The 23,941-nt window shown below is 41.8% G+C and overlaps 1 protein-coding gene and 1 long non-coding RNA gene across 6 annotated transcripts in view; one reads left to right on the top strand and one right to left on the bottom strand.

Annotated features, from left to right (window-relative positions):
• The first annotated feature begins 145 nt into the window (after positions 1 to 145).
• Cip4 (formin-binding protein 1-like Cip4) overlaps positions 146 to 23,941 on the top strand; it is a 30,816-nt gene continuing 7,020 nt past the window's right edge. For 3 of the 4 annotated variants that reach the window (XM_072022880.1, XM_072022878.1, XM_072022877.1), the window contains exons 1-2: positions 146 to 392; positions 22,048 to 22,163. In XM_072022880.1, coding sequence (XP_071878981.1) covers positions 369 to 392; positions 22,048 to 22,163 — 140 coding nt within the window. In that variant the 5' untranslated portion in view covers positions 146 to 368. The remainder of the gene's footprint in view (positions 393 to 22,047; positions 22,164 to 23,941) is intronic. The other variant, XM_072022879.1, reaches the window with a different exon arrangement.
• On the bottom strand, positions 306 to 1,621 carry LOC139998415 (uncharacterized). Of its 2 annotated transcripts, none has more exons than XR_011803259.1 (2): positions 1,188 to 1,621; positions 306 to 794 (listed from the first exon to the last, which is right to left on the bottom strand). It is a non-coding gene; the product is annotated as an uncharacterized lncRNA (long non-coding RNA). The 2 variants fall into 2 exon arrangements; XR_011803258.1 differs by having other exon boundaries at positions 1,196 to 1,621.

Genomic DNA, 23,941 nt, shown 5'->3' with positions numbered 1-23,941 from the left:
GTTATGGCATTGTTATTATTTGTTACATCAAAGAAGAATTTGAAATATACCCGCCAAATATATGTTTGACCAATGGCAAAATATTTCCCCACTTAACACTTATTTGCATCGGAAAAGTTCGATAGAGTGCGCTACAGCAGAATTCTGGGCGGTTTTTGATGGACAGTTGGGTCCAGCCAGTCAGTGGTTACGGGCCGACATGTTGGAGGTATTTCAGTGATCGTGCGCGGTGGGTATAACGCGTGATTTTTCATGCGTTTTTTGTGCGTGTTCGATATATAAGAAGTGCTTTTTGGATTGCGACGCTACATGTGAAGTGTCGAGTGAGACCAAACCTGCTTGTGCCTGGTTTACCCAGCCCAGCAAACATGAGCTGGGGTACAGAACTCTGGGTAAGTCTACTTGAGACTGTTTCTTCCTCCACCTCCCTATCTTTATCGTTTTTTTGTTCTTTTATGATATACTTATATACGACAACACCGAATAGTATACACGTCAAAGTGCATCGGATGCTGACCCGTTGTTTTCGCCAACGCGTAACAAGGATAGCCCCCAAAACCAGTTCACGGTGGCAAACCACTCACGGGAGTTTTGCCTTTGCGGTTGCTAGCCGCGGGCGACGTTCTTCTCTCCTTTGGTATATCCCCTCCTTTCTCTGCGTACCCAACCCCGGGTCTACTCATCGCTGTGCTTCTTCGCTTCCTTTCTCATGAAATCTTCGATGACTACCGGTACGGCGGTGTATGACAGTAACTTGTCATCTTACTACGATCTACGATACGAATTCCGTTACCCTAAAACAGTACGTTTAGAGATTATTTTAAAGTACGTTAGTCTTCTTCGTATAGTACTTTACTTCTTTTAGTATTATACATTCGTCATACATTATTTATTCCTGAAATAATATTCGTGATATGCTTTTGTAGAATATACAGTTTATTAAATTTTATATTGAATATTTAGTTACAGCCCGAACTCTGAACCTTCAGCTACCTATAAACGTGGTATACTTTTATTCGTGTATGCGCGCGCGCGCGCGCGCTTGTGTGTGCGAACTTGTAGTGATTCTAGCAAGTACACCCGTTATTCGCAGAAAATTAATTATTTAGGTAGGATTTATAGAGCAACTAATAATTGCTTCAGGATTTTATTTCGAAAATAGTCGTTCTTTATCAGTGTGATTTTACGTGCTTACTATTTTCTCCCGTACGTTTTCACAAAAGAATTCACGCGCATCTAAGCTTGTATGCATAGGACTGAGAATCATGCCACTCAGGTTCGTCATCTTCCTTACTTTCTGTTCTCTATAAATAATTCATTCACGCATTCCAAGCCGTCGTTTTTGTTCCCCGCGATCTCTCTTGCTCGTACAGGTTCAGAGATCGATGAATTTCTTGCTGCTAGGTCTTTGCCATTGAAAAAAATTAAAATACATATTTGATAAGTGTACAATTTATACACTGTGTTGGCTCGTTACTCGTGTTAGTGTTATGTTGCAGTGGAGCTGCCAATATCAAACACATCTTTCACTTTATAAATATTCTTAAGTTATAAATCGATATTCAAGATTCACGGAAATGTCAATGTACATGCGCAAAGTAACGGTTATTTTGGATATACAATAGTGTTGATCTAGGTGTGCAATACAGAAGACTATGAGTATTCAATGATAACCTTGCTTTCGAGGGTATAGTGTAAGGCACGGTGTACAATCTGTAAGATTATCGCAACTATTGTTTCGATGCGCGATATATCGAGATTAGGTTAATCTGTGAACGTTTCGATATAAAAGCATAGTTGATTCTATATGTCATTATGTATTACGATTCATTGACGTTCTGCTCATATTCCCTCATGAATCATGATACAGGACGCGTTCGTGTTTAACCGCTAACGGCTGCTCGTGAGCATATGTACACGTACGACACGGGCGTGCCTCGCCATGCTCTTGACAGAGAAAGGGAGAATACAGAGAGAGTTTTGCTTTGAAAATTTTCAGTTGAAATATCATTTCTATCTATACAAATGTCTGTTTCATCTTTTTCGACAAGTTACGAGATCTTGGTCATTTCATACAGTATATTACTAACCAATAATATTAGTGAACTGACAAGGTACAAATTGTAGGTTATAATAATACTAGTCCAAATAATATTAATAATACCAGTTCAATTGTGCAAGGGTTCTTTTATAACTAACAGAGATTTGATATTAATATTAATTTTAATGTTTGTTTTTTGTAGATTTCTGTTTAAATTAATGTTTTAAAAGGTTATTGCAGTGAATGAAATCGATTAATCGCGGAGGACATTTAAAATATCGATAAGTCGCACTCGACCTGTAGATTTTTCAAATTTCGTTTACGCAGACGGGATACGCAAGGTGATAGCTATGTTTCTTCTGTGTTGTTGATTTAACGATAAAACTTTATTGTTTGAGAAATTTGTCGATCGATGAAGTTTCTCTCGCTTGTACCTGCGCTATCAAATATTTGCTCCAGTTAAAGGCGAGTCCTTGCTTTTAAAATCGATTTGAAGATGACTAATTGAGGTAATTATTTTCCAAGTTGCGTATGTATGCGTCTGTACAATGACCATAACACGATCGTTTCTTTGATCGCGTTCGCGTCAAAGTGCGGTAAATGCAAGTTCTTATCGGTCTTGTATGGAAAAACAATTAACCACGTAACGACGATTTATTGCAAGAGAAACATGACCGTAATGTTCGTATATCGTATTCGTGAAACGATTTTCTAAACAATGAATTTTCAACAAGTATTCTAGAAAACGAAATAACCAAATTAATTTTAAACCAATTCTGATCTCCTAGATAATTTAGATAGCGTAATATAATTTTGCGTTAAATTACCTAGATATAATGAAATTCAGCGATCTCTAGTTACGTAGTGAATCTCATAATGTGATCTAGCACGTATGTGCTTGTTTTTATCGTTTTTATATATTTGTTAACAAGTATTGCAATTCTGTGAGTTTTTATTTTGTATCGATAAACTGTTCCCTATACCGATCTTGTTTTTAATCATTTTCAGATCTGAAAAGTGATTTGAAAAATGGACTTGGTCTTTCTCTCTCGATATCAAGTTAATTTTAAGGTATAAACATTAAGTCACAAACGTTGAAACAACGTGTTCCGCTTAGAAGAAGACGTTAATCCAGTTATTCTATGCGAATATTGTACAAAAATTTCTGAAAGAATATCAAAGTATTTTCGATACACCTTCAAGTTAATTTACGATAGTAGCAGAGCATTGGAATTCACGAACGAACCAAGGAGAACAGGAGATTTGTCTCGAATTCTTCCTGATCACCTACGCGACTTCTTTGCATTGAGATCGTGGAAAATGGAAGTAAGACGATGTAGGCGGGAAAAGCACGAAGGTTACGAGCACTCGAGTTACTTTCTCCAGCACGACGAAATCAGGAATCGTTTTCTTGTACGTGTACTACAGGGGATACCGCTCCTCCGCACTCTGAATTACAATCTCGTGGCGGAATGACGTAAGAAAATTGCGACTGAATTCTCATTTCACCTCGATTTTCTTCGTTAATTTCACGAGCTGTCTAAAATTTCTAAGAACAAGCAGCAGTTTTAGCTTTTTCGATCTCATTTTATTCGTCTTTGTAGTGATATAAGAGTTTTCTTGTCGATCATTGAGTAATAAGTAACAAAAGAATGAAATCTCGCGTGATTCCACGAGCCATCGGTTTCGAAGAACGAAAGCGACTTTATCCGTGTTCTCGATTTACTTACGAGCACAAGTGACTCTTTCCTCGAGCCTATCGTGGGTCTGTTTCACAGAGAAACACGTCGCGTCGTTGTTTCCTTCTCTCCGATTGTCATTCGATGACGTCGGTTTTGCAAGGTGTAGCGCTCGATGAGCTGTTTCCGTTGAGTAATAGGTGAATAAAAGCAGCTCTTTTTTTTTTTTTTTATTCGTTTCTGTAGAAACAACAAAAAGAAATAAAACAGTCGTCGACGAAGTAGCAGAACGCTAAAGTTAGATGACTAAATTAATCGAAGGTCAGATAATATCGTATTCTAGATTGACTAGCCGACACCAGCTTTGTTTTACATTTCCATTATTTTATTCGGTTACTTTAGATTTTCTAATTAGCGATATTCATTTCTGAAATTTTCTATTCGAAAGGCACATCTCACGACTTCAACGTTGTTCAAGTTGCTAGTTGGCAAGTTTCAAGTATCAACGAGTTTACCTCTCTCTCCATTTCTTCCGTTGGAAATCGTACAGGCAATTGGAAACGTAAATACCAGGCTCAACTTTGTATGCTAACCGATGATTTCACGGTACGACATTCTTCGCTCGTGTCTCAGACAAGAGAGTAAGGTCAGGTGCGTTTCTCTGTTCGGAGTTGAAGTATCTAAAAAGGTACCAACTATGTGGGAGAGGATAGGCAGTCGGTGAAGGGTGGTTACGTGTCTCGAGAATCGATATCGACCAGCGAAAAAGAACGGTCTTGCTGGGAAGGCGTTTTCAAAGGAGAACCCTGTAGGCAATGAAGGCAAAATTTTCGAGCGTTCAAGTGGTGCAAAAACTTCACAGACAATTTGTCAGCCAGCCGGAAAATTGAGCGTAAACCACTTAACAACGTGGAACGAAAAACTTGACCGATTAAATTTTACAGGTATTCTTCCTCGAATCTGTTGAAAATCCACGATCATTTTAATTTCCAGCTAAATTCTCGTGTCAAAATTGGCGCTTAAACCACTTCTTAGAAAACATATTTCTCCGATATCGGAGATATTTAAGTTATTACGTGTATTGGAATAACAAATCCAATTGCCGTGATATAGACCTTTCGTTTGTTTTGCGATTACCAGTAATATACAGGTGTTTGTCGTGTAAAGTTCGTACTGACTTTCATTAAAACAGAATTACACGTTGTACACATTAGAAATTGCCAGTTCTAGTGCTAACTATTGAGAAGACACACGCTTTCCCACCCAATCGATTCTTTTTTTCTAAAAGAAGAAAGATTCGTCGCAAGCTACGTTGAAAGTTCTCAATGGATCGCTCGTAAGTAGGAACGAGATACACACAGTGTAAAGTAAGATTTATCGAAACGAATAATTCAATTACACTTCTGCATAGTGTAATTGATAGACGAAATCATATTTTCTTGGTACGTAACTTGCTGTTTCACTGGATATCGTTCTTATCTGGCTTGCCCTTATCGTTTACCTGTCGCGTTGTTCTTTTCCTACGAACTACACTCCGTTATCTCTTCCCAACAGCGAGATTCCAGACATTTTTGTTACAATCTTTTTCCCTCGGCGCGTTCCAATGAACCTCGAGCTCTCTCTAACCGAGGAATCGAGACGATTATAAGTTCACCACGACTCGGTTTGCTCGTTTAAGAGGAGCATTCTCGAGAATAGAAACAGGGGCAACGATTTACACGCGGTATGATTGTTCTTCTTCGCGGTACTTATCGATGTGTATCTACACGGAGCATCATAGATACGCGTCGTTGAATTGTACTAGTGTTATCGAGATGCATAACAGCAGAGAATAATACGTGTATATGGAAGTTGAACGTCGTTAGGAGAGCCGAAACGATAACGTCGGATGTGTTTTCTTATATTTAACGTTCGGTATATACTTAATAGCATGTTGACGAAAGTGTGGTAAGAGTAAACGAAGTAAAGTTCCATTAGTATATTGAGTTTTTTAGATAACAGCTTAATTTGTCGCAACGATGATTTTGTGAATCACTGAAACGGAATTTGATCGTAAAATGTTTCGAAATTACTGGTATTATCGATTCTTATCGCGAATTTGTCGAGCGTTTCAATTCGGATAATTAAAATCTAGGTAGAAATACTTGGAGAACGTTTGGAAAATTATTGGCGGCGAGCAGATAAGGAGAGTCCTTCGTTAAAGTGCAAAGTCACTCGGCGAGACTGCATGGTTGCTTTATGGTGTACAATGGAATCCATGAATTCGAAATTTCAAGCGGCGTCTGGGACTTGCGGTTCCCACGTCCCATGGACACAACCGGTAGCTAGCCTCGAGCATGGACGAAGGAAGATGTTTGCATGATTACACGCTTTGTGTCTCGCCCCGTGTTCAGGAATTCTCATAATACTCAGGACTCGAGAAATCGTTTTCTACGAGTATTTTTCTGACCGCGATTATGCGCTGTTTACTTTAATTACATTCTATTATGCTGATAGAACTTATTAACTCGATTATCCAATAGACGCGCGTCTTAGGTGAAAGTTCGAATCGTTTGCAAGAACCTTCTTCCACGCACGAATATAATACTTTATTCTTAACTTTTCTCCGTGCCATAATTAGGTGGGATGCCCTTCAGTTGCTTCGTCCTTCTCTACTTTCTAACTCGTTTATATTCTTTAAACATTTTGCTACTGTTTTATTACATTCTCACGTCGCTTCTTTCCACTCGCTACAGCCATTGGTTCTTCGCCTCTGTCATATTTCCACTTGCTTTGCAGATATGTATATTCCAAGCATTCGAAGAATTCTTGAAACACCATCGCTCGAGATATTTCCTTTTTCTCTGGTAACAGAAGCGTTTCATGCGACATCTCCTCTAATGCGGTCTCTCTATCTGTTTAATTACCTTACGATTGTAAATTCCATCGAAGAAGTATTCGAATTTCGCCGTTTACTTTCACTTCCAGAATCTTACGATCCGATTACATTTTGCAAGAGTCGAAGTGGTCGCCACTTCTAAGAAAACTCTACGTATGGTCTTTAGTTTTCTCAAGCATCGAAGCCATCGACAGCGCATAGACAAAAGATTGCGTCGAAGATAAACCATAAGCGGTACATATGCAACGTTGGCTTCAGGGTTTTTTTCAGTCTTAGGGTAACATTGCTAGCTGGACTGCGGATCTGGACCAGCTCACATTGTATTCCACGCTTTGTACTTTAATATTCACAATATATATATATTTTCTACCTTATAATTTATCCACGCGTTTCTTTGTACCCACATACATCAAATAATCTTAACAGTAAGAAATTCCTGCTCGTTCTAAAGATCCTAAATATACTAAGACTCGTTCGTTTTTTACGAAAGGAGAAGACCTCTTGTTCGTTCCGGTGCATGGCGTTCCTTGCGATCGCGCATCGCTCGTTATTCGATTCACCGGTTCTCTTCCATAGAATTTCGAATTAATATCGCGAGGAGGTTCAGGTTCGGCAGAGCCAGGCTTGAACGGGTCTCGCGAAGCTCACGAGAGGACCTGGTCGACGCAAAGGTGGGGAACGGTTCGCGGTGGCGAAGAAAAATCACCGGGATTCTGGCGGGACTGCTCGCTCTCAGGGAGGCGCTCCTTCTTCTTTCCTTAAGCAGCGTGTCCCTTTTGCAGCCGGTTTTCGCCGTGACGCTGCTATATGCCGAGAGTGCATTTCTTCTTTGCGGCAGAACACGCGTGCCGAGGTCGCTCAGCGAGACGCCGACCGGGGAACTTGCACTTGAATTTTTTCATTCTCGCCCCGAAAGTTCATCGTTTCTAGCTCTATGAATACTTTCTTTTATATTCCCCTTCTTTATCTTTTTTTTCCTATTTTCTATCAATCTTCTCGTGGATCTTCTTGCGTTTTTCTAACATCGAACTTTTCCCCATCGAATGGGCAACAAGTCGTACGAATTAATTAACTCCTTGCCAATCATTTGATAATTAATTTCAATTATTGAACGTAGAATGTTTATTTAACAGACTGTTGCAGCAACGAGTAGCCAGTGTTTAATGAAATTGCTATCGAAGGAACAGGCAAGGGGTTGAGCACGATGCGATGGAATTAAAGTGAAAAATTCAATCGTCGCGAGAAAATGAAACGAAAGGCGATAATTAAAGAGGGAAGACGTAAGAAAGGAAAGAGGAAAGTCGATCGCCCGTTCAGTCGATTCCTCGCCAAATATCTCTTGGCCGAGCCACGTATTTTTGCCCGCATGTATGAATGTTTCTTCGAGAGCCGGCACGTATACTCTGCGTGTGCGTGGACCGTGAGGCAAAGAGAGTGCTCACGAACTTGCCCCACCCACGCATTGCGCCAAATCTCTATAAATATACCGTAGAGGCGAAAGAGCACGTTTACGCGCACACAAGTCGTGTAACATAGAATAGGAGAGAGAGAAGCTTTAAGTTGTTCGTGGGTGTAAGCCTCTAAAAACGATACTTGTTTCGTTTTTACGGTGTTTTCACGCTGACGAATTAAATGTCCATTCGATAGACTCTCGTATAGTGCGGCTACCTTATACGATTCGCCGAGCGGAGGCGAGTATGTTTCTTTATCTACATCGAAAGACAAATTTTTACGCGTCATTTTTTTTCAAACATTAGCCCGAATTAGTGGCATTTCCTGAAGGTTCGTGTCGTCGTAACATACTTGGTCTTGTTTAATATGTATTTAACGAACTGTTGAATAAATTGTCATAATTCCTATACTTTTTTTCGATCTTGCGAAATTGCTTCCTGTTATTCGATCGTTGACCCTTTTCTTTCTATCTGGCAATTGTCTGGATTTTGTTCCTCGCGGTAGTCGGTGTATCGGAAGTGAAACGCGGCGAGTCTGCTTCGTTACAGGTCTGCTCCACTTTGAGAATCGATAAGCTGCTGGTCTCTAAATGAAATTCTACGACAAAGAAGGGCAAGGTTTTTTCATATTAGACAGTCGGAAGTGGACCGGAATCGTCGTTCTCTAGGTATACTCGAGACGCAGCGTATCGTAGAGAGAATCTCTCTATATACACGTTAAAGCTGACGTCGTACGGTCTCCTCCTCCATAGGTCGATCGATAAACGCAAAACCGAGTTGCGCCTTTTTGCGCCGCTAAGAAACACAGACGGACTGTTGTACTTTCGAGTTATTACTTTTATAGATGCAGACGAGCAATGCAACTTCATCCTTCGCGCGATTTCGCACCACTGACGCTTCGTGATTCGCCAGATTTATGTCTGAGAAGCTTGGTAGAAAAGTGGTACAGGTGTATCTTTTATACGAATTTGCACTGCATAACTGAACTGCAAACTAGACGTAAGATCCGCGTCCACTTAGAGGATCTTGTTATAAAGTTTCGAGATTTTATGAGTTCTCGTAATTAATGCGCGATGACTGTCATGTATATACTGCGCGTTTCCTAGAACAGATAGTGCTAGAATTATATTAGCAAATTATATTTTCAAGATTCACAGGCGTCTCTTTATCGATCTAATCTATCGCCCGAAAGAAATCCGTGAAAGAATCGCAGCTATTTCTCCACGGAGAAGCTCGTAATTGGGATATCGATTTTTAATTGCAAGCACGACGCGATTCTTATCGTGCAGCTGCGATTTATTAATTGCTCGTTCCCCGAGGCGTATTCATTTTCTCGAAATAGCGTCGCAACGACGTAGTGTAGGTTCTTAGGATTTTCAGACACTTAAGAATATACATTGTTACCCGTCAGAGTTTCGTAACACACTAATCGGAATACTTAGCTCTTCAGTCGAGAAACCGGCATTCGTCGGATACCGGCTGAAACGAACTTGGTAGGAAGATCATATGCGATAATCCTAATTAGAATTATAAGGTAACACGCGAAAACTACAAGCCTCGTAGCCTTCGAACGTGTTCACCTTCGGCTATGAAATTGCGGTATTCGAAGACATTGAACGGTTGTATAGGTTCAACCTTCGCTTCGAGCTTCGATCGAGTTCGAAGACACGCAAGACACGATTCGTTCGATCTTCGCGAGGCGTGAACTTTGACATTTAACGTTTCAAGGATCTCGAACGACTTAGGCGGCGAAGATTCACGAAAATCGATGGTGAAGCGTGCCGAGATCGGATGTCACCTGGCATACTGTGGTCGTTCATGGTTGTGGCCCGTTACACGGCCAGGATTTGACCGTTCGATTCCTTTCCCGTACGCCACGCAGTTTTGTAGCCCGTGTTTTGCCTCGTTATGCATGCACGTAACGCATTCTTGCGCAAGCAGAAGCAAACGTCCGATTTTTGATCGGTAGCAGTGTCGTATAACGAGTGAAAATGTATATGCGTTTTGTATGCTCGATTCTTGTCGCCGGCTCGCCAAATCTTCGTTAAGACATCCCTAATACGTGCAGCACGAGTAGCATCGGTTAGGCTCGCGGAATTAGCTTCTAACTTTAGTGCACAATTATATCGTGCTGTATCCCATCTTGTATACGGCGTGTAACGTGTTGGCTGGCAAATATGATGTAGCCAGCCACGATCGTCGAGAAGCCGGTTAGTTATTAAGTTCTTGCTTAATACCGTACGTGCGGTGAATTTGTCGCTTTTTTCTCGTCGATCGTGGTATAGCATAGTTTGAAAGTGAGGTAGGCTACAAGGTAAAACTGGAATGATAAATCTACGACGAAGTAAATCTTTAGCAGAACGAAAGTGTGTGGTTGATATTTATTTGAACGACGTGAGTGAATTAAAGTTATGAGAGAAATCAAAGACGCGTATTCTGTTACATATGAAACTTTATGAAAAAGAGAGTAGACTGCCCAAATGATAAAAAAGCCCACGCTTACTAGGCTTCTATCTAGTTCTAGTTGGATTCTGTTGCTTCAACAGTGTTCCATTTGCTTCCGCTTCTCTGGTATATGACAAAATGTCCCTTGATACGTGTAATTTTGTGAATCCTACGATTGCGGGCATAGTTTCGGATACGTTTCTTTTTTATCTTTGCAATATTCATCGCAAAAGTCATGTTGCACATAGAGTGAATAATAATTACTCGATGTTTAATAACAGAGATATATTTTAAATAGTGTTGAGTTCTTCTTCTTCTAAACTCGTCTTTTAGAAATCTGTGGAATCTCATCTTGATTTTAATAAGCTACGGTTTTTTAGAGGTGATAAATTGTCGTTTAAAAAGCTCTACAGGGGAGAGTCGCGCAGTATCGGCAGCTGTATTTTTTTTTTTTATATCTTGGACTAGAGTCGATAAAAATCAAAATTTAGAAAATGAGCTTGTAGTACAAATGGAACTTAATTTTGTCAAAATGTCGAAATTTATAGGAAACGAAAAATTATCGTCCAGTACCGACAAATTGTTCAATTAATAGATTTTTTTAAATATGTGGATGTTAGGACACACATTTTTACTCAAATCTTATTTTTAAATATCACAAGCAAAGTAACTAATGTTTTTCTCGTCTGTGCATTCGACGCGTTCGTCGTTTTTGGAACATTGAAAATCTCTACGGCCTGTACCCGACTCATCTTATTTTCGAGGATTAGCTTTAAAGTCGCATTCATATTCCCTCTATCCAATTTTCTCTTTTCTGCTTTGGAATCTCAGACAGTTTTCTGCGAGGAAGAAGGATCGAACGAACATTTTCTAATTTACTATCAGTTGCCAACAGATTGAACTTGCAGATAAAAAAAGTTTGGTTTGTACTGGTCGATGGCTGATCGGTTGGTACTGGACGATAGTTGGATGATCGGCTGTGAACGACAAACACGTGAAAACGTTTCAGACTATGACATACATAATATTTAAAGAAAATTGTAAAACTGGTGCTGGTAATTACACTTAATAGGCTAGATATGGTATACACAGTAGAAAAAGAACACTTACTTACCGGAGAAATAAAACGTCGATCAATTTTTAACACTTGGAATATGGAATATGGAAAAATTCGTTTATGCAAATAAAAGTGCACGTGAGAAAAGTCAGAAGTAATTTTGATCGGTACCGTATGCCGGCTGGTACTGCACGATTCTCTCTTACTACTATTTTTATTTTTTCTCAAATTCTTAGGGCTACCTTTGCTCAGAGATACTGCTGATGCTCTTCGGAGTCTCCGGTGGTCTTCGCTTCGGTGGTGGTGAAGCAGTTACAAATCATATCGGCTATCTGAAGACTCACAGGTGCTCGAGTCTACTATGTGGTATAATATTATGTTGCCGCATTCAGTCCCTGGGACAGAACAAAACGGATAACATCGGATGAATCAGTGTTGCGCACGAATTGCATTGATTCGAGATAACAAGACCACGACCCCGTTGCCGGCGATGAAGCCGTGTTCAAGAGGAGAGAAGAGTTTCCAAGGGTCCTTGTTAAGACTTTCGAGAACAGGGATTTCGTCCTCTCGAACAGGAAAATACTTAACGAGCAGTATGCCGCAAACATTTCGTTTACGCTCCATTCGACGAAAGCAAACGCTCTGTGCTTCTTTAATTTTATTTAAATATCGTCAGGAGACCTCTGAATTCTATAAGTATCAAAGCTGCCAGTAATTATGTACTTGATTCTCAATGGATTTGTATTTAAATTTCGGTGGAGCATAATTATTTCACCCTCGTTGTCGATTCTTCCTTTTCTGTTTCCACCAAAAGCTGCAAAGGCCGCGAAGGAAGCTTAATTATTTAAGAGCATTGATACGCTTTTGATCGGACATGCTATCGCCGAGTACAAAATCCTGAAAACGCATTACTCATGCGACTAAAGTATAAATACTCGTTATCGAGAGAATACGTGCATAAATACGATACAAAAGCATCGGTTCTCTTATTTTCGTTCCTCTTATCTCTGATCCGTGTCTTTTCTAAATGCACAGCGGAATGTTCACGATTCATCGAAAGATCGCGCGTCAACTGGAAACGTATGGACGTGAAAAGCGTGCTCGTTTTTCCATTAAAATGGCCATGGCGATACGAGAACGTGTCCACTCCACGACAATACCGGTCATAGTTGAATAGAGAGAAAGAGAGAGAGAAAGAGAAAGAGAGAGAGGTAAACAAAGTAGAGAGAGGAAAAAACAATGAGCCTGAATGACAGAGTGCACGAGCGACTGCTCGTATTATCTGGAGAGGGAGAAAAAACAGTGCGAAGGTCTGCCGAGTCATTGACCGCGTCCAACGATAGTAACGAAATGTTCCGGTGATTCCGTGCTAATTAATTCGCGTTGCATAGTTACGATTGTACACGCTTCAAGTAGCCGCTGGCACTCGAGCTTGTGTCTAGCTTGAAAAGGCGTAGACGAGACACGTGGAACGTGTCGTCGCGTCGCGGCGTCGGTAGCATTGTCGCCGAAGGAAGAGAACTCTTAACCTGCTCCGGGGTTGGGTACGGCCCCTTGGCTCGTCCACGCAGTCAGCCTTTTTCCTCAAAGAACAATTGAGCGCGCTTCTCTTCCGCTTCTTCGAATCCCTTTCCGTTTCAAGCGTTTTCCATCGTGAACCTTGTAACCCACGGGAACGATCATTGTCTTCGATCAGGGACGTTGTGAAATAGAATTACACATTCTATTTTCCGAGCAGCGCGGTGCGGAAACGAGAAAGATAGCGAGTAGGCGACCAGTTCCAATCTAGATGACTGGCCTGGCTCGCGTGAGATATCAAAAATTGTAATATATTATCGTTTTCATGGAATTAGTCGAACGGTATTTGAAATCACTTACTCATTGAGTTCGACTAGATTAACTTTATTTCCGAGGGTGTAAAGTACAAGTCCGATCTTTTATTTTTCTAGTCTATCGATGTGAATTTTTAATAGATTTGAAAATCTCTACTGTACTATACGATCCTTCATCGGATCAAATAGTCGAAGCTTGTTTCTCGATAAATATAAACATTTCTTTGGAAGAAATTCAAACGCGAAGTTTAGTTCGACACGCAACCTCGTTTGCTTACGATATAACACATTGTAATTATAAACAAAGTTTATATAAAATACAAAACAACGAACATTTTCGAGGCTTCTTCGCCTTGAAAAACGGAAATACGCTCGATACTCCGAATGAAACGTTTCTGTTTTTGCGTAACGAAATGCAAGACGACTGCCAGATAGTATTAGTTGCAACGATCAATAAGCTCTGACGTCCCGCAGTTACTTCTCTTTGAAGTGTTTCTTCTCTGTGAAGTGTTTACGCCGTTCGTGGTTACTGACTACGTCGAATGCCTATAAATAAACTACTTGGCACACCGGTCATTATGCGGATTGCCGATAACTTTGTCTAAGACTGGCGAATAATCAGGAAATCGCGATACGCCGTAGGAATAATTTCAGGTACAGATAAACGGTGGCCTATTGGCACGATGTATCGCTCGACCTATTTTCCCTCGCGGATTAACGCGACGAACTGAACGCTCACGGGCTTCGTTTCGCTTTAGACAATGCAGATATTTCGTAGTTGGCGATCGCACGAAGTTTACCTTAATCGTCGAAGAAGATGAATGGACTTGCTCGTCGTGGGACGCAAGGTCTTTGACCTTAACCGCAGGAAGAAAAATATTAGCAAACTATGATCCGTCGGATAATTACGTCTGTCCTTTGCTATAACAGAGATCACGATAGGCCAGTTAGCACGACAATGGTCGTTGACAGGCTGAAATGTATATCATGCATATGAAACGCATCGTGGCCTGCGCAGAATCTCTGCAAGGAAAGTTGTTGCCCCGCTCGAGATACAGGTTTTCTATTATTCAATCGATCTTTATGCATTTCTGCGTTTAGTTAATGGAACGTACCGGTTACGAAGGAGAAATGAAAAGTCGGATCTGTCGATTTATCGAGCTACAAAAAGAGCAATGAATTCGTGGAAGTTAATCCCGTGGCCGGTACCCGATCGGAAAAAATGAGCTTTAGTCTTCTTTTACGTTATACGTATACTGGTTACTGCTACACGTAACGCAAAAGAATAGTAGAAGTATTTCGTTGAATATCAAGGAAAGATATAGGTATGTAACCGGAAAGAGAAAGTTTATCTAAACGCATAGTACTCTCGTAAAATCACCGAACTGATGGCATAATTGGACGTCGTACGAGACATTGTACCCATCTTTGATCCACGATTCGATTTATAGATAGGATACTCTGAAATAACTATGATGTTTGTACCATGCGTGGGCGTTTTTCGCTCTTGGAATTAAGATGGGATCGATAAGATCGCGTAAAGTAAAAGCTTCGACGAAGCGTCGTATTGTTTTGATAACGGTTTGATCTCGTGTCGCTTCGTAAAGCATCTTCGTCTGTGGACGAGCGATAAAAGGCGTCAGTCGGACCACGCGACTTTCTCGTTGACCGACGATGAGTCGCGATTGAAGCTCTTTGTTCCGTAATCCGCATCATTCGTCTCTCACCAGAGGACGAGTTTACCCATTACACTGTTAGCGTACGATCCGCGATAGTACGACCTAGGGCAACATTCCTGAGAATTTGCGAGCGTGCGAGTATTCTCGATCTTCTATCGCGCCGGATTCGCTTCTCGCGTACTACAATACGATTGCGAGCAAAACTCGCTATTCGATAAACACGTCGTCGTTGGAGGTTTTTTTATCGCCATTCGAGAGATACGATCGACTTAGGCGAGCACAAGTTGCATAACGGTGTCTTACGGATACCGATAAGGCTGAAATAAACGCGGCGTTGTAAGAGCCGGCCAATTGACACGAGGCTTAATTAGAAAATCGTGCGAGCGCGATTTATCTTTGGCGACCGGGACGATTCGTTTTCGATCAAGCGAGCACTTGTACGGACGCGAACGATTTATGGCGTCTATTAAAAGCTCAAGAGCAGGGATCTGTCAGTGCTGGAAAAAACGTGTGAAAAGTCCGTGGTTAGGAGTCAGCCTTGGAAAATCGAGTATGGAACTTATGCGCGCGTTATTCGAGCGGAGCAGCGAGCGATCGCTAGGCTGGCGCGGAGGAACGACGACGTACGTCCTCGGAAGGTCACACAAGAGAGAAAGGCCGGGAGGGAAGGAAAGTCGTTTGAATTTCGGCGTTTGAGCGACGAGTGCACTCGCTCTCGTTCCCCGTATGGCATTTCAAAGGAGAGATTCAAGGGTACCTAATTCTGGAGTATTTTTTCGTGTCGTCGAGAAGGCCCTGTCCCGTTTCGCGAAAGCGAACGATGTCCTAGGGTGGGGAACTGTAGCGTTCCGAACTTATACTCTTTGGAACACTGTGAAAACTGAATGTGAATTTGAAGTCTACTTGGTTGCAAACGGTCGAGAACCACACTCCTCTGTGTGCCGGAGTCAAGCATGCTATTTTCGCGAGACATTCGAACGCACAGCGTAGCGTGCATCTCTGTGCAGATTATTCACGCTGGATTGCATTAAAGACAACGGCGCATTCTCGGCGTTTCTATCATGCAACAGCCTCGTATCGTGTATCCGTCAACGGCTCTTGCGACTACCTTAGCAATTAGTCTTTTCTATGCTTCTCCTTTCTTTTCTTCTTCTTCTTCTTTTTTTTTTATTCTCGTTACGCGTGTGTACGTATGCTTGCGCACACGGGCGCATCTAACTAAGTATGCACCACCTTGAACATGTTGCATGCACCCGTATGCACCGCACGAGCCAACGACACTAGACGCGTACGTACGCTCGCTGTTGGTTCAACGTTCCGTCTGCTTATTAAATGCAGCCACCGTGCTCTCGTGTTTCACTGGTTACTCGTTAGTACACACGAACGACGTGTTACGAACATAGACGAAAGTGTGGAGTATCGTATCTACCTTTACCAAAGAACAAGAGTACGTTAGCGGGCTATTCGCATCTGTTCGTCTTCGCCGACCACGTTGTATTGTTTTCCTTTGGTTCGTTTTCTCCTGTTTGTTCGTCGGTGTGACTGCACATTTCTCGCTGAGCAGTTCAAGCACGAAACTATATCCATTTGCTATTGCATTTTATCGTCGCCAGTAGTAGATAGTAGGTCGTGTAGTTCAAAACTAAGATTTCTATTTGCAAAGTTGGCAAGACCAGTATGTTTTTTTCGAATTGTCAGACATCGTGAGACAGGGTATAGCGAAACATTTTGTCTCGCCTCGGAGCCACGCCCCATTTATATAATCCTCGATTGCTCTTCGTCAATATTTGACCAACGTCCCACGGCGTATGGTACTCGAAAACTCCATCTAAACTTTAAATCATCGTACTCGATCGTCTCGTTCGTCAATGATCTCTCGTCGTATCGACGATCCTGTTCGTTTCCACCTATGTTCAAACGTATATATACCTAATGGAGTAGTATCGTGCGCGTACTCGTGTTTGTCGCGCGACAAATTTCTCTGTCTGTTCCTCGCTGTCTGTCTACTTGTCACCCCTATCCTTTTTCCATCGCCCTCGTTTCCCTGGCCCTCTCTGTTGCTCTTTGAAGTTGCGTGAGTATATACAGAGAAATGCAGGATCAATAGGGTGGTGGAGGGTACGAAAGCACCCCAGCGCGATTTCATGACTCATAATACACACTTGTTCGAGTCCTGCAGCGTTTCGTTCTCGCTTTATCTTACACGTGTCTCTGGTTTCCAAACAATTTTTATAACACGAAATATTTTGTAATCTTTCTTCCGTTATTCTTTGAATTACGATAACGCGTGTCCGAGCTGGAATATTGATTTTCCACGATGCTCGTCTTCCCCACTTTTCCCACTGTCTCACGGTGAACAACGCTTTTTCAGCTCGCTCTCGCCGAATTAATTAACACCGACCTGCTCTTGGAAACTTTTTCAACCGGTCTTTCGGCGAGCCGCGTACTTTCGGTGCCCTCGACGTGATCGCGTTCCCATTTCACCACAACGAAAAGAAATTTTAGTTAATCAAAGACTGCCCACTGGGCTATGCGACTCTCCGAGCTACTCTCTGACTTGCACGTTTCACGGTTTGTCTTTGTACGCCGTAATTTTCTGGAAAGTTTTAGAAACTACCTTTTTAACGTCTTTTATTTCTTACTCTGTTCAATTAAAGTCTTTGAAGTTGCATGATAAACCGGTTCTAACGAGCAAGGATATTTGTATAGAATATAGTAGGCAAGGATCGGAATTACGTCTTGCTCTCGTGGTAGGGAAGAAACGTGATTGCCTCCCAGAAATCTTTCTTAACGACTCGTCCAAGTCGGAAAGAATCGTTAAAAAGGAAAGAAAGAAAGAAAGAAACGCGTCTGTAGATGCCCCGTGGTCGAAGGCAGTCGAAGGTATGCCGAATATCGGGGACCAGTTCGACGGGCCAAAACTCGAAGCCTGAAGATATCGTAAAAGCAAGAAGATAGTGGCAGGAGGTATAGCGATCGGATAAAGGCAACTGCCACACACGTGCTTAACGGAAAGGCGGAATTTATTTTCAGGGGATGGTCTAATCGACCTGGACAGTATGCGTTTGGCAAGGTTAGGTCGACGTTGCAAGTGCATGTCTTTGAAAAAGATCGGACCTGAGGGGTGAGTCATAGGGCGGCCGGATATGTCGGTGCACGTTTTTCATCTATCGACCTGCGGTACAGAAAACGCAGGATTGGTCGTGGGGAAACTCGCCGGTGTACAACCGTGCGTATACATCGTGGGGAGGCTTTGCTCGCTGAAAATCGATTCTAGATAATGGGCCATAATTTCATTCGCGTCCTATCGAATGAAAATCGAACAACTCGAACCGTATTGATGAAACTCTTCGATCAACCGAAGTGGTCGTACGCTGTTCCAACGATTTTACAGAGTGTTTGCTTTTCCGTGTCCTGCGAGCTGAGAATAATTTTATTTGAAATGGTAGTTATATAGAAAGTTGATTTTATTTTCAAGTCACGCGCAATTAGTCGACTAATTTCAAATATGTTGAGTTGAATAGATCCGGAGCGATAGATGTATAAATTCTTCTACGATCTCGTATATATATTTAATATGGATACTCACTCGCTCTTTGTATCTCTCGATCGAAGCAATATCCTGTTGTGAACGTAAGGTATTCCGCTTGAACCGATTTACGTAATATTCGTGTTTTTCCCCAATAAACGACGAGGCTTAGTTCGATAATTATAATTAGACCGCCGATATCGGAGGCGGTGCGGCGTGAAAATAAAATCAGTCGCTGGTCAAGATAGAGCGAAGTGGCGCGAATCGGTGAGGAAAAGGATAAAATGATAGGTTTTTCTGTTCCTGTACGTTCGAAAGTCCGAGTTCGACTATCACCTGCGTTACTAGTTCTCCGTTATTTAGTTGCAAATTGCCCCGGTTACGACGTCGATCGCGTACAGTTATCACAATGAGAAAGTCGCGAGCGATTCGGGAAAATTATGTTTTACCTGGCGCAATACCTGGTAAATTATTGGCGAATCTCTACGATCGAGTCTACGACATATGACTTATTGTCAGATATCTGATTCAAGCGTGTTCGCTACCAGATATAGTATCGTATCACCGCTCGTCTGTATCGCTACTCGGTACACGTATCATGTTATACCTGCTACGATTAGCTTGGTCTCCTGGATATTCCTGTTTACGACGACAAAACGAGTCTCGAATCAATATCGCAAAGACTTTGTCTCTTCCTCCGCCACTCTGTAACTTTAGATCGTATATGTACTTTGGTTAACATCTTAGTTGTTATGGGCGGGCTGAAACGATGGTTGACACGATGGAATAAACGTCTACGTAAAGTAGCATTTTAGAATATGAATTAATCCTGTTCGAATCTAGTCCATGCGATATATCGAAAAGCGACGCGACTTCAACCACAACTACGTCGTGAGAGTAAGAATGTTTATATTAGATTCGTAGAATACACGTGCAGGTTCGACCACTCGGTTGGAAGAATGTTTGCTGTGCGCGTGAAATCATGAAGCATGTACGGTACGACTGAGAAGCAGAGTCCAATGTAAATTGTTAAAGAGTTCAAGGTTTAAAAGAATCGAGTCGTGTTGATCGTAGAGTTAAATCATTACTGCGTTATTTCTGTTATACCGTTAAATATAATTTCTGTTGTACATCGAACGATTAAAAACGTGCTCACGACCCAATCTTCTTACGATGTATTCTATTACATATCGTGACACGTTTAACATCGATTAATCGCGTGAAACGTATGATTTGATGACTCGCGGTTTTCCTCTACCTGTATTTTCCATATCTTGTCACCATCAACACGATGTCAGTTAATTACTTTAATCAACTTTAATGCATGTACACCAGCTAGATACATCCTGGACGTGTGACATCGATGCGTCACGAGATCTTGTTCGTTTCTTTCCTTTTTTTCTTTCCTTTTATGCAACTGGTTCGAGGTGGATCTCGAAAAAGGAAAGAGCTGCCGATCGCCGATGTCTGTACACTGTAGACGCGCGTCTTACGATCTGTGCGTGGCCCTTGAATGGCTACTTGTTGGAAATGAAAGTAACGCGTTTCGAATGCCGGAGCATAGGCGACTCGATCGGGCTTCCCTCCCGTCCCTTCCGCTCTTTTCCACTCTCTTTCCCCGAACACGAACGGAGTAAACGTTGCCGCCGTGTACCGTACAGCTCGATTTGTCCTTATGCCGCGACTAGCGTAAGTGTTGAAAGACAGGATCGTCCTTGAACGATAAAGCTTCCATTCCGTAACTCGGTGCGCTACGGCGAATGTCGTTTTCTTTCATGTTCCCAGAACCTTGAGGAATTCTCGGTACTGTGGCGCTATGCGGTTTAATCGGTTTCGGGTCATCACGCCAAGCGAATACTTTTCAGAAGAGAATTCCACGAACACGATATTCCACGGTATGGAACCCGGTACGTTCCTCTCTACGTGAATGAATTAAACTTTCGATTGATGAGGCTTCTTGCGTGTAGCCGGTAAAAGAAGGGGTCGTAAAATCGAAGTTACGTGTTTCGAGTGTCCGGTGTAAACGTTAGAGTTACGACGGTACCAAGTTTACGTTTAGATACTCGTTGAAACGTGTAAAATAGGATATTCAATTTGGATATCCTTTATAGGTGGCGCTATACGACATCTCGGATAATACGATTTATGATCTCGTTGTACATATTTCTTTCGTCGTTCGCATCGATCATCGTGAGTCTACGTAATACGTGCGCTCTCCATTCACGAGGCTCGTTGAAAATGTGAATGAAAATTCGTCGGCGGAAGAAAGAGCTGGTCGAGGCTGTACGGTAGCGGTACTGTTGCGATTCATAAGTCCGATAAAACGGTCAGAACCTATGGCCTGGTGGTACCCGACCAGTTGGAATCGCGGGTGTACGTTGCGGCAATGGCAAGCAGAGTCCAGTTTCACTTTTCGTGCCGAGCCGCTAAACGGCCAGAAATCTTTCCACCGGCAGCCTTGTGAAATCCCTCATTGTCCTGAGGAGGGCGATGCGTGTATGTGTGCCAGAAGGTTTTCTCAGTCGTCGACCGTGATGAGTACATACACACGGAACACTGTCTAGCGTGCACACCGCTGCCGTTCGATCATGTATCTGCGAAGAAAAATTTTCTCTTTCTCCCTTTGCTGCTGGCAGACGACGTCGAACCGTGGAGAAATGTTCCGATCATTGGAACGCCATGATCGATGCATCGGCTCGAGCAACGAGTTACGGCAGCTTTTTCGAGCGCCTTGGAAGAAATTTTAAAATGCCATGCTTCGTCGTTCGACTCACTGTCCCTTGCGAAACAGAGGTTTCGGGACAATCGATGAACAAAAATTGAGCTACGCTTTGGTACGATCGCGATTTAATATCAAATTTTTGCCTGTAAATTTTTTACGATAGCTTTTGGAAGTGTATTCTTTATCGCCCTGATAACAAATTGATATTAATTTCGCGACAAAGATAAATCGTTTGCTTGAAATATATATATAGGATATGATTTTAAACGAGGCATCAGAAGTATCGGTCGTGTAACGATAAAAATAATGTTTAACGAAATAGAACAACGATATAAAATGATACGAAATAAGGAAATAAAATTTTCCCAACTAGCTCCCGTGTATTTCACATTCGTTCCTTATCTTCGTATCCTAGTCACCGCACACTCGTAAAGACGTTCAACGTAGATTCTCGCTACGTGTACCAAATTTCCACGTGGTATCAAACGTCTCGCCAGTCTCACGTATATTCTTCGAATCGATCCTCGTCCGTTATCGATAGCCCAGATATTTGTTTATATCGTTATAGCTCCACAGCAATTTTTCAGGCGAATTCGCTCTTCCACGCTCGAACATAGTATCGTTCTGCCAGATATTAAAATCCATTTAGTTTTGTTCTTTCCAATTATGTCTGACAATCTCATCGAGTTTCCAAACTATGTCAACTGATCGTGTGTTTTTTTTTTTTTCTGCAGGACCAGTACGAGAATCTGTCCCTGCACACGCAGAAAGGGATAGAGTTCCTGGAAAGGTATGGCCATTTCATTCGTGACCGATGCGCTATCGAGGTGGAATATGCTGCTAAACTCAGGTAAGAAATACTTGTGCGTATTAGAAGAGTGTTTTTGACGTGCATAGATTCCTCGCGAGATTTATCGTAGGTGGCTGTTTTTGTTTAACCGAGATGCACGCCTCTCTTTTTCTACATAAATTAACAAAGGGGACAGTATCCGAGGTTAACGATTTCAATGGGACATCCTGTATAATGAGCGTGTCTCACGCACCCCATGAGTTCACGGACACAAGATGTAGTCAGTAATATTGTATTAAAGGGCCCCCTTGTTTGTTCCGTGAATGCCGTCTACTGTTGCACACTTTTGTTCTATCTGGTGTCTCGAAAGCAGCTTATTTTCTCCTCTCTACCGGTATAATATAAACTGGTTTATATAATATCCACCTGATTTAATAAAAAATAACTTAATAACAAAACAAAATATCGGCTGATAAAGCTAACGTTATCTGTCGCATTTTTTTAAGAAGAAACGATCGGAATTTAGCTAGAGAGGTAGTGCGATTTCTTTTGAATTTGGCAGGATTTAATTGCCACGAACGTGTTATCGGTGTCCCTTAATCAGTTGACGCATATGAAGCGTAGAGAATGATTCCGCGTGCTCGTCACACATCTATCCAAGGCACGTTCGTTCCACTGCATATAAATTATCACGGGCACGTTCCTCGCCTTAATGCGCCGTAATTTCTACGATACATGCTCGTGTTACTCGTACAAATGGAGTACCGTTTTACCGCGTGGCAGTTTCCCTCGATGCACCGTTGATTTTCATTAAAAGCATTCCGAACACTCTGCAAAATACGGTTATATTCTTTAAATCTAGCGCACTTAATTTCTTCGAGTTTCTCGGTTAGTTAGAGAAGTTCGGTGCAATGTACGACGAATTATCGGATACTAACCCAGATCTAGAAAAAAGAGCCCGAGAATCGTAAGACAGAAATAGCTTGTCAAGTCCCTTTTCTTCTATCTCTGTAATTCGAACGTAAAAAAAGTTCACTTTTGTCCAAAGTAGCTTTATCGACTTTTTCTTAGCTACCGACCTAGACCCTCGATATCGAAACTTACTCGTAAATTACTTATATCGTAAATTACTCGGAATGTATATCCGTTAAGCTTTTGAATAACGATCTCGAGATCTAGGCAAAGGATATCGGGAATCGACTTGAAAATAACTTTCCCAATTTTTGAACAGTGACCCAGACCTACGAAGGGGAATTCAAGCGGACTCGAAAATAGCTTTTCCGATTCGACACGCGCACGTACATACTTGGACTTGCCTCCTAATTTACGGTTCCCGTTTCTTGGTATTTTAGAAATCATCGGCCGTTTTCACGAACCGTTTTCCGGTTTCGCGGCACGTTAAAGTCCGATAAACCGTATGGTTGATCTGGTATCAAGGACACGTCAACTTCCGGATGATAATGCATTTGGTAGCCGACACACATTTATCGCTCGCTCGTCGCCCGAGTGTTCAAATTAGAATGACTCGGCCGTAGTTATTTCTTGCTGCACGAATGACTAAACGCAATCTGAGCATGGAATTCTGGAAAACGTCCAGCTTTATTGTTCTACGTGAAACACGAGCTTTATCATCGTTTTGTCGCGCGGTTTTATAACGCTCAACGAGATTTCTTTTTCCTTATGCTATTATGGAAATTCTAATCTTCACGTAGCTATCAACAACATTACAATTTGTGTTCAGTTCCAAAGGCGTCTCTTTCAAAGTATCTTTAAACCACAAATAGCTAGAAAAGGACCAACGTTATTTAAACGTAGGATTTTCTTTTTCATCTTTTACA

The sequence above is a fragment of the Bombus fervidus genome, chromosome 3 (genome assembly GCF_041682495.2).
Source record: "Bombus fervidus isolate BK054 chromosome 3, iyBomFerv1, whole genome shotgun sequence".
NCBI classification, from domain to species: domain Eukaryota; kingdom Metazoa; phylum Arthropoda; class Insecta; order Hymenoptera; family Apidae; genus Bombus; species Bombus fervidus.
This window is presented reverse-complemented; position numbering and strand designations above follow the sequence as displayed.